We start from the raw sequence: 18,222 nt of genomic DNA, 5'->3' as shown, positions 1-18,222 counted from the left end.
ACAATAGAACATGAGTTTTGAACATTTAGGGAGGTTGAGATTAAGAAGGATTGCATCCCACAATCATAAATGACCATTATTTCTGTAAACTGCCCAGAAGGTACTAGGCTGTTTCCTTTAAGATAATATGGGTAGGTTTGTACAAAAATAAAATTAAAAGTAAAATGGTAAATGAACAAGAAATGCACGCCAAAATAAAATAGAGGACAACTCCATGGCAACCAATTTGAAATCTAATTGCCATTTCCAAAATGCAGTCCTAGATAAAACCAGCTTTCTCTAACGAGTTACAACATCAAAGTTATCATGTTTAACTCATGCCAAAATTTTGGTATCCTGACTAAATCCCATCCCCACCTCAGCTGTTCATAGAAGCTGACCCAAATGGTGAATGAACTTGCTCCCATATTTGATGCTGAACTTTGAACTCCATGACACGGCCTTTTGCAAAACTCTCCATTAGTTTTTACACAGCATGACCTACCTTCACATGTACCCAACCTGCACCACCATTCAGATCCACATCTACGTTTCAATCATCTCCAGCTCAACCTCTCTAATGCTGGTTCTGTTGCTCACTGCTCAGGTTCCATATTAAAAGCAATGAATATTTGCAAGCTATTGAGTAAATATATTAAGGGAATTTTAAATGGTGGTCAGGACAATTCATCTTCATGTACATAAATTAATGGTGAGTGACTGCGCTTGCCTTTATTGTTCAGTGTATTGAGTATAGGAGTTGGGACGTCATGTTGCTGCTGTACAGGACATTAGTTAGGCCACGTTTTAATTCTGGTCTCCCTGCTATAGGAAAGATGTTATTAAACTTGAAAGGGTTCAGAAAAGATTTACAGATATTCCTAGAGTTGGAGGGTATGAGCCATAGGGAGCAGCTGAATAGGCTGGAGCTATTTTCCCTGGAGCGTTGGAGGCTAAGGGATGACCATATAACAATTTATAAAATCATGGGGGACATGGATAGGGTGAATAGACAAGGTCTTTTTCCCAGGGTAGGGGAGTCCAAAACTAGACAGCGTAGATTTAAGGTGGGAGGGGAAAGATTTAACAGTGATCTGAGGGGCAACTTTTTTCACAGAGGCAGGGTGCATGTATGTAACGAGCTGTCAGAGGAAGTGGTGGAGGCTGGTACAATTACAACATTTTGAACAGGTACATGAATAGGAAAGATTTGGAGGGATATGGGCCAAACACAGGCAAATGAGACTAGTTCAGTTTAGGAAACCTGGATGGCATGGACAATTGGACCGAAGGGTCTGATTCGGTGCTGTATAAGAGGCATCTGGGTGGTTATATGAATAAGTAAGGTTTAGAGGAATATGGGCCAAATGTTGACAAATGGGACTAGAATAATTTAGGATACCTGGTCGACATGGACGAGTTGGGGTTCTGTTTCCATGCTGTATAACTCCATGACTGGATACTAAGATTTTGACTTATGACTAGTGGACAGTTTTACACTGAATAAAATATTTAGTTGCTGTGTCATAATTATCTCTTTATCCTATATTTTCACCAGATGGTATTTCTCACTATAACCATCTCGAGTCATTTCTAAATACATAAATAATTTAGAATCTCTTTGCATATTAATCCACATGACTATAAGTGGATTACTATGATATTCTTTAGCTCAGGTAATAGTAACTATTGTATATTAGGAGGATACTAAAAGATTGGATATCATTATTGGTTGTTGGCTTAAAGTATCCAATCGTTGTGACAATGTTATCAATAATGTAATAAAGCTCTAGACCCAGTTGTGGGACATTTGACATTCAGGACAGCTTTGTTATAATTCAGCATCTAATGATTGAAGGGTCTCCTCTATCTATAAGACATTTCATGGTAAAGACATACTAATATACGCAGAATCAAAGTAGCTTGGAAGATAGAAACTTACAAAATGTGTGATCAGTTTAAGGGAGCTTTTTTTTTTAAAGTAGTTGGAGGGAGCTGAGTCCTCCAATTACATGCTACTAACCAATCAAATCTCGATAAGACACTGCCACCCAATTGAAATGTAAAAAGCGAAGAGTACAGTACAAAGATTTTTTTCTTAAATAGTAATTATGGAAAATCAGCAGTCAAAGCTTGTCATTTAGATCTTGTATAGATTCTTGATGAGACCAAGGTTGGAAAGATTGTACAAGTCAGAGACTTGACCTTTAAACAGATGTAGATGCATTAAAAACAGTTCTGAGTGAAGTGAAACTGCAGTTTGCAAGTCTATATTTCAAAAATTTAGATTCATGCAGTAAATGTAATATAATTCCCTGTGTGGCGATATAATTAATTTTAAAAAAATGATGGCTAACTGTTGAGGTTGGTGCAGAAATATTGAGGTGAAGACCTTGCAGGGAGTAACAGTTTGTGAAAGATGTTTCAGTCTGCAGCTACAGCTCTGAGTGAGACCTGTGGAGCTTGCTGATAAAATGCTCCATCTGTCCTTCTCTCAGATGGAAGACTTGTGGTGCATGAACTGAAAGAACTGAATATTCCCACACCTTTGGAGATGAGCTGGGAAGCACTCAGGTTGGCACTATGGTAGAGGAAGGTATGGGAAGGGACCCTGATGACAGCTTATTCCCAGCGGTCAGAACTTTTATTGCTGTGGTTGTCTCCTGGAAGGTCCACTTGAGGTGATTAATTGTCCAATTCTGGACCAGACCAGGCCAGTATTATACCCACAGTGGGAGACCCCTTATTAAAATGTCAACCCAGTGTTTCACTGTCCACTGCGGGGGGTTCGACTCTGACTTTTGATCTGCCAGTGGGAACTTGGCCCTTAATGGAAAAATTCAGGATAACCCCTAGAAACAGAAATTCAACTTGGATTTCAGAGGATTCTAGCTGGCAAATAGTCAGCATTTCTTCTGCTTAGAAATTGAAAGAAGCAGTATTTGGAATGCAGTTTGCTGAAATGCTAATTTGCACTATATGATGTAACTAAATGTTTAATTTCTGGCTTCTTTAATGTCTGTGGTGACAGATGTAACAGCCATGGAGTCTAAAAGACAGATTTATGGTATTATTAACTCGGCAGCAGTTAACAGTGGCATTAATTTAATGTAGCATGTTTCACAGCTTATTATGCAGCTTTGCATTGGACATGTCTTGACATAGCTGATTCAAAAATGCTGCATTGAAGGGCAGCCATTATTACACAGCCACCAGAATAACTGCAAAAAATCTGTAAGAAATAAATGCCAAACAAGTAATGTAATGAATTCAGTCTTATTGAATACTACTTGATTTTGCCCACATTTTATAAAAAAAATTTGGCCTCTTAAGTGCTGATAAGCTTATGAACAATTTGGTGTGGAATTCTACAAGCATATAACTTTGCTACAAGCTCTGAAGAACCCAGTACTAGCTTGAGGAATGTAAAGAATGTGAATATGTCATAATACCTTATGACTTGTATCAATTTCTGTATTGAGGTTTTCAGTGAGCTAAAGTACAACTTTAATTTGTAATATTCTGTCTGCCTGTTGTTCTTCTTGGGCTGAATCCTGCGTCCTCCCTCATGCAAATTTGGAGGCAGGAGATATATAAACAGGCGAGAGGAGACCTCACCACATTCCTCACCCCAGTCTGATTAAGTTCAGGATGGGAGGGTCCTTGAATAGACTTCCTGCTCCACCAGTGGTGGGATGCTTCAGTGGGCTTTTTATGCCCATTGAAAGCCACCTTCTGCTCTTCTGCCAACTGCCTCCCACCTCCCTCCCCTGCAAACTTTAGCCTGCGACACCATCCCACATTAGTCACCTATGGCTTGGATTTCTCCTCGGTCTGAGGCCTCCCTCAGCAGGGTACACTACTGATACCAGCCACTATCTCCAAAGTAGCGCTGTTGAGTACAGAGGAGCTGCTGACCTCTGCCTGGTTATCACTCTCCATGGTAAATCAGGGTTAGGGTTAGTAATGGGCACCCCTGATCTTGTTTCTGGAGCTAGACCCACCCCTGTCCTGTCAAATGCCGTAGTGGCATAAGGTATGAAGGATCTTCCTGGGGGGCATTCACTGGCTCTGTAGTTGGTGGGCAAGGCCATGAGTGCCTCCACAAGAGTCTGTCATTTATTTTTACAGAATCAATATTTCCAATTATAACAGTAACAGGAAAAATGCTTGCAAACATTACACAGGATGTTGCATGCTGCTCATCTAAAGGCCATGAATAAGCAATAGTTTGTTGCTAGAAGCCATTCATCCATGCACCTGCTAGAGTTATTCAAGAAGGTAAATAAATGAATAGAGGAAAGCAATGCAGGGAGTTTAATTTATTTGGGTTGAACGAGACCTTTGGCAAGGCTACACATAAATGTAGTTTAAGGATAATTAAGGCACATACTAGAAAATTAGATAAAAACACTGAAATATAGAAACATAGAAGATGGGAGCAAGAATAGGCCATTTGGTCCTATGAGCCTAGTCCACCATTCAAATTGATCATGGCTGATCATCTAACTCAATAGCCACTTTTTGCTTTTCTCCCATCTCCTTTAATTCCTTTAGCCCCAAGTGCTATATCCAATTCATTCTTGAAATCATACAATGTTTTGGCTTCGACTGCTTTCTATGGCAGAGAATTCCACAGCTCACCTCTCTCTAGGTGAAAAATATTCTCCTCATCTCAGTCTTAAATGGCTTACCCATTATCTTTAGACTGTGACACCTGGTTCTGGATTTCCCAGTTATTGGGAACATATTCTTACATCTACCCTAGTCTAGTCCTATTAGAATTTTATAGGTTTCTATGAGATGCCCCCATACTTCTGAATTCCAGTGAACAGAATCCTAACCAATTCAACCTCTCCTCATTCGGCAGTCTTGCCATCCTGGGAATCATTCTTTAATACCTTTGCTACACTTTCTCTATAACAAGAACATCCTTCCTCAGATAAGGAGACCAAAACTGCACAGAATATTCCAGGCGTGGTCACATCAAGACCATCTATAATTGCAGGAAGACATCGCTGCTCTTGTACTTGAATCCTCTCGCTGTGAAGGCCAGCAAACTATTTCCTTTCTTTAGCATTTGCTGCACTTCTACACTTCCCTTCAGTGACTGATGTATTCACACACCCAGGTCTTGTTGCACGTTCCCCTCTGTTTATAATCATTCAGATAATAATCTTCCTTCCTGTTTTTGGTCTCGAAGTGGATAACCTCACATTTATCCACTTTGTACTGCATCTGTCATGCATTTACCCGCTCATTCAGCTTGCCCAAATTACACTGAAGAATTAAAACTTCTGCAGAAAAAGCGCTTACATTTATCTTAGCAGAGATATTGCTGGATCGCTTAATGATAAAGTGCTCTGTAAATAATTTCTAAGTTATTCTGTCAAGTTACTCCAGGTCTGCTGTCTTTATTTCACTGGAACTGTGATGACCTTAGGATGCGCTCAAATCCAAGACTCTGACAGAGAGGTGAGAGTGAAATTGTGCTGACAAAAGCTGAAAATTATGTTAGGATGAAACTTGGAGCAGAAGGTAAAGGAAGAATGCGATTTATAAAAGAAGAATGAACTGGCATTTATATAACATACCTTTCATGACTTCAGGACATTTCAAAACACATCACAACCAATTAAGTAACCTGAACCATAGTCTCTGTTGTAATATAAGAAACACCGGCAGCCAATTTGTACATAAGGTATCACAACATCAGTGATGTAATGACAATTTATTTTAGTGACGTTGGTTGGGGAATAGGTATTGGCCAGGACAACCGTTGTTTTTCATGTTGGGTATGGTTTCAGCCGGTGAAGAGTTCCCCCAATTCCCATTAAGTTCAATTGTACTGGGACTCGTGGTTATCATATGGTCAAATATTGTCTCGGGATCAGGGCAATCACTCTCATCTCACCTCTGGAACTGAAGTCTTTTGCCCATGTTTGGACCAGGACAATATTGAGATCTGAAGCTAAGTGATCCTGACTAAACCCAAACCGAACATTGACGAACAGGCGGTTGTTGACTTGCTTGCCAAGCTGGTAAGTTTGTTCGCAAACGTTTTCATCACCATACTAGGTAACATCATCAGTGCGCCTCCAGTGAAGAGTCGGTGTTCTATTTGTGTGTCTCAGTTTGCTGGGGTGGGTGGCATCACTTCCGGATTTGCTTCTCAGTGGTTGGTATATGGGGTCCAGCTCTACATGTTTGTTAATGGAGTTCCGGCTTGAGTGCCAGGCCTCCAGGAAATCTTGTGCATGTCTTTGCTTGGCTTGTCCTAGGATGGCTACATTGTCCCAGTCGAATTGGTGTCCTTCTTTGTCCGTACACATTGAAATGAGTGATAGTTGGTCATGTCTCTTGGTAGCTAGTTGGCGTTCATGAATCCTGATGGCTAGTTTCCTTCCAGTTTGCCCTATGAAATGGTTTTTGCAGTCTTTGTATGGTATCTTGTAAATAACGTTGGTTCTCTTAGTTGTGGTTGTTGGATCCTTTATTCTGGTCAGTAGCTGATGTAGTGTAGCTGTCCATTTGTGGGCTACCATGATTCCTAGGGGTCGAGTAATCTGGTGATCATTTCAGATATATTCTTAATGTATGGTAGGGTGACTAATGTCTCTGGACGTGTTGTGTCCTTCTGTTGTGTAAGTATGAATGGACTACGAAAAGCACAACAGACAACAACAGGAAGACACAACACATCCAGCACATCAAAGTACTTTGTGATTATGGAGGTCAGAGCCACTGGGTGGTGGTCATTAAGGCACATTGCATGTGCTTTCTTTGGTACTGGGATGATGGTGGGCTTCTTGAATTGGTTCTGTGCCTGTGCCACCCTCAGTGTTTCTTTGAAGTGGCATTCAACGCAGAGGAATCACGAATTAGTTGAGGAACACAATTGGCATCCATTTCTGACCAGACAGACTGATATAATGGCAGTAAGACACCCGTAAATGGGTGACTTTCAGGGAGAAATTCGCCTTCAGCCTCTATGTATTTTGCGTGCTGTTTCCTAACCTTTTCCTCACTGTGTGGCACTATGTCACCACCTCCCAGTGGGCTTGTCCTGTCAGTGAAACATGATATACCTAAAGATGGTATTGAAGGTGTGTGGGATGTTAATTACTTTATGCTAACAGCTAGTTTAATATTTCTATTGCAGTTTGTAGTCTGTTGCAATAATAATTAGCACTTTGAGAGGATCATTGTGTTAATTAATAAAGTTTTTTGACAACTTGCACTGGTAACAAAAAATAGACTGAATTCAATTCAATCACGTCAGTGGTCAGTTAGAAGTGAAATTTAATGTTGGTGGTCAGGGTCTAGTAAGAAAACTGGCAGGAGTACTGTGTTGCATCTGTTGGTGAAAGCCAAGACAACACGGTGGCTCAGCGGTTAGCACTGCTGCCTCACAGCACCAGGGACCTGGGTTCGATTCCACCCTTGGGAGACTGTCTGTCTGTGTGGAGTTTGCACATTCTTCCTGTGTTTGCGTGGGTTTCCTCTGGGTGCTTAAGTTTCCTCCCACAGTCCAAAGATGTGCAGGTTAGGTGGATTGGCCATGCTAAATTGCTGTCTAGGAATGTGTAGATTAGGGGGATGGGTCTGGGTGGGATGCTTTGAGGCTTTGTTGGGCTGAAGGACCTGTTTCCACACTATAGGGATTCTATGAATCTCTGAATTCATTTCCTATCTGGCCTTCTACCCAAGAGGTAGAAATCGCCATCCCCAAGAACAGCCAGATAATCAGAGACCAGACATTCTACTTTGCCAATCAGCATAACTGGGAGCGGTCACACCTACCAATAATGCAAACACTATGGGATGTGGGTGTCACTGACTAGGCCAATATTCATTAACCACATTGCTGTGGGTCTGGAGTCATATGTAGGCCAGACCAGTTAGGGATAGCAGATTTCTTTTCCTAAAGGACATTGATGAACCTTTATGATTTTTATGAGGATTGATAGAAGTGTCATGGTCACTAATACTGAGACTAGCTTTCCATTCCAGAATTATTGGTCAATTGAATTTAAATTTCACCAGCTACTGTGGTGGGATTTGAACCTCTGTCCCCAGAACATTAGCCTAGGCCTCTGGATTACTCATCCTCTGATATCACCACCTCCTGAGAGGGCAGGATGAGTGTTAGGGGGACCTGGATCTGAATATCTGTTTCCTCTGCCCTGTGGATTGGTAAGTGGCCAAAATAGAATTGAAAGGAGCTGGTGCTGGTGTTAATGTAGATTCTTGGCCTGATCCCTGCAGAGATGGAAAGTTAACGATGCATAAGCTGTTCTTTTTCTATCACAAAGGCTGACAACAGGGAAATACAACTGAAGGTAAGTGAAGGTAAGGACAGTCGAGGATACTTTCAGGAAGTATGCAAAGATTTATCAAGTGGTGAAAACCCTCTCTGAGAAGGAATGCTGTGAGCAAGCCACCTTTCACCTTGCGATGACTGAAGATATTCAGCATAACTGATCAAAGGCTGTCTTGCCTGCCAGTTTAATAAAGAAACACTCCACACTGTGCAGTCATTTCAGTGATCCTAGGACATTGGTTCACTCTCAATTATAATTAGAATCCATGACTAAAATAGAATTGAATTACTAATGATAATGTTTAAATGCCTAACCTGACAGTTGCGGGGGAAGCAATGGCCTAGTGGTATTATCGCTGGACTGTCAATCCAGAGACCCAGATAACGTCCTGGGGACCCAGGTTTGAATCCTGCCATGGCAGATGGTGGAATTTGAATTCATTAAATATCTGGAATTAAAAATCTAATGATGACCATGAATCCATTGTCGATTGTCGGAAAAACCCATCTGATTCACTAATGTCCTTTAGGGAAGGAAACTGCCATCCTTACCTGGTCTGGCGTACATGTGACTCTGGACCCACAGCAATGTGGTTGACTCTTAACTGCCCTCTGGGCAACTAGGGATGGGCAGTAAATGCTGCCTGGTTAGCTATGTCGTCGCCCTGTGAATGAATAAGAGAAGATGCTGCCTGCATGTCCGCCCAGGTAAAATCTGGAGGAGAACAGGATGATGACAAGATCCCAACCCATTTAATTCCCTGCATGCATGCAAAGCCACCTCTGTTTTCTTGTAGAAGTTGTGCTCTTTGTGTAAACGACACATTTTTATTTTCTTGTTTGGTTATTTGTTATTTTGTTTTATATTCCCCATCTTGTGCTCTCATTAATAAATGAATGTGTTTGCTCCTAGTTACTTTACTACGCGTTCAAGCAGTGTTATTTTCCTCTACGTAAAACTCTCCATATTTGCTAGACTGAGGGGCTTGTGATTGGAATCCTGCAAGGGGTCAGTCTTGCATTTCTGTTTCAAATCCACGTAATTGTCCCACATCCGGAAACATGCACTTTCCCTACTTTTGTATCTTTATCGGCCTGACTTAAAAAGTACAGGTTAAAGATGGAGATTTACAAAAAAATGTTGATTATGGAACAGACAGATAGCAAATAAAGTTTATCTTTGATAAATGCAAAGTGTTGACTTAATATACAAGGACAGAGAAAGAGAACCGCATGTAAAATCTGATGTATCAGGTTCAATAACCTGACAACATAGGGTACCAATTAAAAGAAAACTTGATCAGAGTCCTCAGAATATGCTTTTACTGATTGCGTTATATTGATGTAAAGTTAGTCCCTTTTAAATAATCTGGCTGTGTTACATCTTCAGCTCAGTACAAAGCTGCACCAGACATATTTCATAATACTTTATATGTTTAAAGATGACTGGTCATATGTACTCCTAATTAGAATAAGTCTATTAGAGAGTTGAATTGGTGGTCTGGCAGCATCTGTGGAAAAAAAAATCAGAGTTAACATTTCGGGTCCGGTGACCCTTCCTCAGAATGTCAGTGCTGAGTGCTGCCAGACCTGCTGAGCTTTTCCAGCAACTTCTGTATTTGTTCCTGATTTACAGCATCCGCAGTTCTTTCAGTTTTTTTTCAATTGAATTGGTGGGTTTTTATATGATGAATGGTTGGAAAGTCTCTTTTAGCAGAGTAACAAGGACAAGCTGAGAGATATTGTGGTTGTGTATAGGCCTTGGTGATCCTAGAGGATGATTCCAAAAGAGACTGGGATCAGCTGGTCAGAGAGGTGAGTGCAAGGAGAGTTTACCCAAGGACCTGGCAGCAATGGCACAAGAAACATGAATGATGAAGGCCACTGAATGCATTTCTGTACATCTCCACCAGCATCTCACCCTGGTCAATGCCCCCACCCCCTGCAACCCCTATTCCTACCACTCCCCCATGCCAACCTGCAATGCTGGCCTTAATCCTGTCATTCAGGACATGCCAAACCTCCAGGTATCAAGTTCACACATCTACCAATTCTGCCAGCCCAAACTCCCTGCTTGCTTCTTTTACAAACCTTTACAATTCAGCTATGATGTGTTTATCCCCTGCATTCAGTGCCACACAAACAGTGATCTGTTCCCCTTGCAGAGAAGGTAGAACTCAATAGAACGGAGCAAAGCAGAGCTGGTGGGTGGCAAGGGCACTGACATCTCCAGGGCACAGAGGAACTGTCTCTTCACATCGGGAGGCCAGTTGCCAGAGCCTGCCACATCCATTATCCCTGAGCACATGGAGCATGATGATATGTTCTTCTGTTATACCACTTTTTCCCAGCTCACTATCATCTTGAGATCTGGTACAATGAACAATCTGCTGATGGTGCCACCATGGTCGTCTTGTGTAAACCCATCTTACCCTTCACCCTACCCTTCTCCTTTTGCCACAGACACAATACACTGAGGAGGAGTGAGAGTTCCAGACAGCACTGATATAGAAGCACCATTGCTTGATCTGACACCTACTTGCCCTGCTGGCACCATGCATACTTTCAAGGCTAGAATAGAGCTATGGTGACCAAGTAGGCTACAGCCAGGACAGACAGTTTGTGTACCAGCATCACCACGGGATGAGGTGGTATATGAATACAGCTGCAGAGAGACCAGATGAGAACATCAATGGGACAGCATACAGGTGAGCACTGAATGGATAGTCACAGGAGATGCATAAAGTGTGGGTGTAGGTATAAAGATCATCAGCTGCCATTTCTGTCACCTCCAGCGAGATGCCACCACCAGACACATTTCCCTCCCCTCCTTCTGCAGAGACTGCTCCCTCTGGGACACCCTGGTCCACTCTTCCTTCACTCCCAACAACAACCACCCCCCACAGCCCCACCGCACCTTCCCCTGCAACCAGCAAAGGTGTAACACCTACCCATTTTTCTCCTCCCTCCTCAGCATCTAAGGGCCCAAACATACCTTCCAGGTGAAGCAGCACTTTACATGCACTTTATGCAATCTAGTCTACTGCAGATAAACGGACAATATCCTAGCTACCATCAGTTCTGAGGAAGGGTCACGGGACCTGAAATGTTACCTCTAATTTCTCTTCTCAGGTGCTGCCAGACCTGCTGAGCTTTTCCAGCAACTTCTACTTTTGTTTTTGATGTAGGTATATTTGTAAATGGCATTTGTGGAAGTTACATACAAAGGGTGATAGTCAAACAGAGAGCTGGATGCAATAGGGCTGCTCTCTCATTAGAGAGAGATGAGTGGTGGTGATTTAACCTGAGGGCCAGCATACCCCAGGTGAGGGAAGACGTTCAGAAAGAGTACTTCATGGTAACCTCAGCTGGTGATGGGCTTGAATCCATGCTGTTGGCATCATATTGCTTTGTAAACCAAACGTCCAGAGCTGGATAGGTAATGGAGGGTATTCTAGAGTTTAGGGTCTTTAAAGCTGAAGGCTCAGTTCTAATAATGGAACAATTGTACTTATGGCTGCTGAAGAAGCCAGTAATAGCGGAAGGCAGATTTCTCATTGGAATGTGGGGCAGGAGGAGAGTACAAAGATAGGACAGGGGTGAGAACGTATGGGATTTGGAAACAAGGTTGAGAATTTCAAAGTCAAGGTGTTGCCTGACCAAAAACCATTTTAGATTATTGATGTTGTGAATTCAGACATAGACAGAATATTTTTGAAGTGCTCAATTTTATGCAATGGAGCCTGGACAGGAGTATATTGGAATAGCCAAGTCTAAATACCTTCCTGATAGACTTTTATTTTGGACACATTGTGACACTTTGTACATCTTCTAGATCAATAGTGTTTATAACTTGTTTTTACTACCTCCTTCTAAATGATTCTACTCATTTAATTGCTGTTTAACATTTTTGTATATGATGGCAAGATTCTAGTGTACTCTTGTGTAATTGGTTTTTATGTTTATGCTGGAGTCAGTTCAAGGTATTTCCCGATATTCATATGAAGGATGCTGCATGCTTCAGTTGTGTACCAGATTATTGGTTTGGCCCTATGTCAGTTGATTATCATAGGGCAGTGAGTCTCCAATGACAATACAGAAATCTGATTGGGACCAATCCCAAATATGATCTCCAAAGCTAACTCAGCTAAACAAGTTGCAAATGTATTCCTTTGTTGATGGTTGAGTCATATATCAACACAGACAGACTTTGACTTGCCAACTCATGTAAACAACTTATATATAATTTAACTAGCGTACTTGCAAGTAAGATCTCTTGCATACAATGCATCCTGTGGTTCATAGTAAGTTACGTATATATTTATGACTAACACTTAAAATAGAAATAAGTAGGATGTAAATATAGGAAGCTCTCCAGATTTAACAAAATCTCCAGGGTATACATGTGAACATGTGAGTTCACAACAGTAGGCCATTTGACACTGAAGCAAGCCTGCTTCACCATTCAGCAAGATCATAGCTGATCTTATAGTAACCTCGAATCTGCATTCTCATCCATACTTGATACTATTCCATCCCCTTGCTTAAGAATCTATCCACCTTTGCCTGAAAAATATTCAAGACTCTGCTTCCACCACATGTCACCAAGAGACTTCCAAGAATTTATGATCCTCCGAGAGAAAGAAAAATTGCTTCATCTCTGTTTTGACTGGACGACTCTGATTTTTAAACAGTGACTCTTGGTTTTGAATTTTCCCAGAAGGGAAAACATCCTCTCCGTGTCTACACTTTCAAGACCCCTCAGGATTTTGTACGTTTCAAGCAAAATTGATTCTTATTCTTCCAAACATTGGCAGATTCAAGCCTAGACTGTCTCTAATCTTTCTTCATAAGATAACCCTTTCATACCGCATATTAGTCAGATAGGATTCTCAGAACTGCCTCCAATCTATTAATATCCTCACCTTAAATGAAGTGCTTTGTATAACTGAAGCACAACCTCCCTACTTTTGTATTTAATTCCCCTCACAATAATTGGTAGCATTGTATTAGCTTTCCTAATTACTTGCAGTGGCTGCATACTCAACCTTTGTGATTAATGCATGAGGACACCCAGATCACCCTGAGCCTCAGAGCATGGCAATCTCTCATCAATTAGAAAATGTACTGATTTTTCTTTGTACACCAAAGTGGGCAATTTGACATTTCCTACATTTTCTCCATTTGCTACATCTTTGCCTCGCCTCTTAATGTATCTATATCTTTTTGTTGCCTCCTCATGTCCTCTTTGCAGCTCACTTTCTTACCTATCTTTGTGTTATCAGCAAATTTGGCAACCTTCTAAGTCATTTACAAAAATTGTAACCGATTTATGCCGACTGTTTGCTCCTGTTAACCAGCCAATTCTCCATCCATGTCAAAAATAAAACCAAGAACTGTGGTTGCAGGAGATCTGAAGCAATCAATAACAGAAATTGCTGAAGAAAGTCAACAGGTTTGACTACATCTGTGGAGAGAAGGCAGAGTTAACATTCCGACCCAGTGGCCCTTCTTCAGAACTGAACATTGCTGAACCTCTGAACATTTCTGAACTTCTGCCTTGTATAATTATAGCAAGACTTGACTATTTTTATATTCCATTCTCTTTAAAGCAAAATCTGCAGTTTTTTTTCAACCAAGTAAAGTTGCCATAGTCTTACCAGGCCATAGGGCTAGTCTCTCTCTCATTAGAGAGAGATGAGTGATGGTGATTTAACCTGAGGGCCACCATACCCCAGGTGAGGGAAGACGTTCAGAAAGAGTACTTCATGGTAACCGCAGATGGCGATGGGATTGAATCCATGCTGTTGGCATCATATTGCTTTGTAAACCAAACGTTCAGCCACTGAGCTAAACTGACCCAGTTTGATTTAATGCTAACCACAAACTAAATAAAGTTTGGTTAAAATAAAAAATAGACTTTTTTTCTATTCAGTTCTGTTGTAATGAATATGAAGGCACAGCAGGAAACATAAAAATATTCTTGCTCCTTTGTGGCTGTATATTCATAAAGGACTGGGATTTAAAGGGAGATTTTCACCTTTTTTTAATAATAGGAAGCAATCTGTAGTTTCCTCAGAAAAAATCCATTATGTGTTCTTATTCACTTATTGTTTAAAAAGACCACCTGTACTCCTCTAGAACAAAGCCCACTGTGGGACTGCAGGACCATAAATCATCCATTAAATACAAATACTTCTTCAAAACCTAATTTACAAATAACTACTTGAAATATGACTTTAAAGAGAGGTCTAAGTTTTGTCATTTTTGAAAAAGAGGTATATATTGATAGTCAATTACTTTGTTTTTCATTTGGAACAGAAATTCACGCATACCATTGTCAGATGATTGCTCTGTAAATTATTGATGTTTGTCCAGTGTAGGCCACCATATTTTTAAAAAGTCAATTTGGAAGGAGCTAAAGAACAGCGTCAATGGATGATTCTGAATTTTGGGTGAACTCTGAAGCTTATTAATGGATTGCTTATCGAAAGAGAAAAGATCAAAAAAACCCATAACTAAGATTTTTTAAATTATGAAGAAAGTTGTTAGTGAATACAAAGTTTGCCTCAAGAAATCAGGAGGAAAATAAAGTTTAGTTAAAAAAAACTTTGGTATTTGGACGATGCAATGGACTAGATGCTCAAGAGAGCAAGATTTGATAGATCTCAAAACGGGCATAGGGATACTGAAGTGTGATTAATCCACTGCCTTTGCTTTTGATGCAGACAACATGTCAGCATTGTGTTGCATGCTAATTTACATGGTTACTATACGCAGCCAACACTATGCACTTGTCAGTGGTTGCACCCCTCAGCAGGGGGCACCAGTTTCTGCAAGTAAACTCAATTCAAGCCAGCCTGCACGATAGGAGCAGCACTCTGCCTGGATCCTCACCTTTCTGACCCACAGACCACAATAAATGAAGGTAGGTAACTGTACCTCCTCTGCAATAACACTCAACACTGGAGCCCCCCAAGGATGCATCCTCAGCCCCCTACTTTACTCCCTGTACACCCACGACTGTGTTGCCAAATTCTGAACGAACGTCATCTACAAGTTCGCTGAAAACACCACCGTAGTGGGCCAGATATCTAACAGCAAGTCAAAATATAGAAGAGAGATAGAGTGCTTGGTGATGTGGTGCAATGAGAACAAGCGCTCTCTCTCAATGTTGGCAAAACTAAAGAACTGATCATTTCTTTCAGAAAGAAAGGAGGAGAAGACACCCCCATCTAAGAAGGAGAAGACGCCTCAATGGAACTGAGGTTGAGATGGTGGAGAGTTTTAAGTTCTGTGGAGTGACAATAACCAACAACCTGCCCTGGATTTCCCATGTTGATGCAACAGTTAAGAAGACACAACAAAGCCTCTTCTTCCTCAGGCGGTTCAAGAAATTTGGCATGTCCACAAGGTCCCTCACCAACTTCTATGGATGCACAATTGAAAGCATACTGTCCGGGTGCGTAACGGCCTGGTATGGCAACTGCTCTGCCCAGGACCGTAAGAAACTACAGAAGATGGTGTGCACAGCCCAAACCATTAAGGAAGCCAACCTTCCATCTATGGACACCATTTAACAGCTCGCTGCTGCAGAAAGGCTGCCAACATCATCAAAGACCTATCGCACCCCGGTAATGTCTTACAACCTCTTCTGTCAGGCAGAAGATACAGAAACCTGAACACCTGCATCAGCAGGTTCAGGAACAGCTTCTTCCCTGCCATTATTAGACTGTTGAACGGACTCTCTAGCCTCAAATAATGCTCATCTTGCTAACGTTGATCTCGCCTAGCACACGCCCTGTGCAATGTAACCTGTATGCCTCTGTCTAAATCTTTTTGATCTGTACAATCTTGCTTACTATTATCTGCCTATACTACTCGTAAACAAAGCTTTTCACTGTACTTCGGTACACGTGACAATAAAAAAATCAATCAAACTGTCGAGAAGACAGTGAGCAGGAAGCTGAGTGAATTATAGTGCAACAGGGAGGACAGCGTGCTCCAAGGTTTGTTGAAGTTGTACTGGACACCTAGACTGAGGAAGTGGAGGGGATGACATGTGACCTATCCACATGGGAGTCAGAAGGCCCTGCAGTCAAATTTCACAAAGCCAATGGGACCAGAAAGCTGGGGAGGTGGATGCCACCAGTTTTACCCAGAGGAACCGAATGCAGTGCCACAATGAGTTCAATGACCTCACACCGGTGGAAGTTTTTCAGAGGGGTGCAGGCCTCTGCTGTGTTAAGAGCTGAGGAGTGGAAGGAAATTTACTGCACAACAGGCAGTCTGAGCCACAAGCTGTATGAGCCATTTTTATTAAGTTGGCAGCAGGGGTCTGGTCTCTGCAAGCAGAAGGTATAGTGTGCAGCCCCTTTTGTGGAGGCTGTTGTCCCTGTTGTGTAATTCTTATTGTAACGACAGACAGTGCCCTCCTACTGAGGTTGCCACTATGGCACTACTGCAGCTTCTGCTACTGCCACTTTAGCTGCATCCACACTGCAAAGGCAGCTGGCATCCCTACCCGCAGGTCGCACTGTCTGGCAACCATCACCCACAAAGCATTTTGCTATCCATAAGGTGTGAATGTGCCATCATTGGCCCCTTGCACTATGAAGCTGCCTGTACTCCTTGTGAAGTCATATTCTTACTCTATGGGCTGCTGCCTAATAAGAAAATGTATTCAGTTCTCTTGGAATACAGATCTTCAGTGACCTAAATTATGCAAAAGTAGATCACAAATTGTTGATACTACAAATATTTCCTACTCCATCCTGGAAGGACCCCAAATGATGTCCCACTCAGTCCGAAAAGAGAGAAACTCTCCTGAACCACAAGGTGATAAAGTCCAATCTAAGAACAGCCTGCTCACCTTCACAGTTGCACATGTCCACCAGGAGCAGTGAAGCAGGTGATGACGGTGAATTTGCTGACTTTAAGACTTCTGCATAACCCACTTGCTCCCTCATGGGTGCAGTAACATGTACTTCCCCTTGAACTATTGTATGATATGGAGAACAAGCAGAGGTGACACAGAGTTCAACCCTGCTGCTGCAAGAGGGAGGAAGAGATGAATGGGTCTCAATGAATGGAAGCCATACTCACCCAGACAGTTCAGGGAGCAAATCACATACCTGAACCTGAGTGATAAACAGTGTGTGAGATATCTGCATTACACTAAAGAAGTCTTTGCTGAAATCTATGAACTGCTAGAACCACACCTGCACCATCAGAGCAGGGTTCCTTCAAGTGTACTCGTTTGATCAGGCTTTTAGCAGCCCAGTGGAAAGTTAGTTGATAACATTGCTGTGAAGCATTTTGAGATGTTGAAGAAACTATTTAAGTACAAGATGTTATTGAAAGAAATATTTGTTAAAATGCGAAGTGTCCTTGCAGCAGAAGTCAGTTTTAAGAAGTTTCTTTGGGCTTTCTATAAGGCCCTCTGAAAAATCTGAATTTCTTTCCAAACTCCTTAGATTTGCCAAAGTATGTGAAGAAGAAACCTTTCAAGTTTGTCATTTGTATCTCGATGGAATTTGATTGATGAAGTGAAATATAATGCTTGGGTTAAACATATCGCCTGTGTATCTTGTAAATTCACCTTATCCTGTTTCTGCTTTCAGAAAGAGCCCGTGATTATCTGCACAAGACAGGACGGTACATTGTGATTGGTGGAATTATCTCACCAGTTCATGACTCCTATGGGAAACAGGTAAAATTGAACATAATAATTTGTTGTACTTTTGACCTTTGGTGCTTCAAAGATTCAGTTTTCCCTTTCAAAGCAGGTGAAGCGACAAACATCACAAATAAAAGTGAGATGCTGTGGTACATTTTGGAAGGATGATAAGGAAATCATTTATTACTTGGAAGGTGCAGGTTTAGACGAATAGATGAACAAAGGGATCTTGGAATACAAA

General features: G+C 41.5%; 1 protein-coding gene across 2 annotated transcripts in view; it reads left to right on the top strand.

The window, feature by feature from the left end:
- The window catches only part of nmnat2 (nicotinamide nucleotide adenylyltransferase 2), a 215,306-nt gene that overhangs the window by 58,862 nt on the left and 138,222 nt on the right, over nucleotides 1-18,222 (top strand). For both annotated transcript variants that reach the window (XM_020510411.2, XM_048602410.1), the window contains exon 2: nucleotides 17,926-18,014. In XM_020510411.2, coding sequence (XP_020366000.1) covers nucleotides 17,926-18,014 — 89 coding nt within the window. The remainder of the gene's footprint in view (nucleotides 1-17,925; nucleotides 18,015-18,222) is intronic.

The sequence above is a fragment of the Rhincodon typus genome, chromosome 10, assembly GCF_021869965.1.
Source record: "Rhincodon typus isolate 14 chromosome 10, sRhiTyp1.1, whole genome shotgun sequence".
NCBI classification, from domain to species: Eukaryota; Metazoa; Chordata; class Chondrichthyes; order Orectolobiformes; family Rhincodontidae; genus Rhincodon; species Rhincodon typus.
The sequence above is the reverse complement of the archived record's forward strand: the minus strand, read 5'-3'. Positions and strand labels throughout refer to the sequence as shown.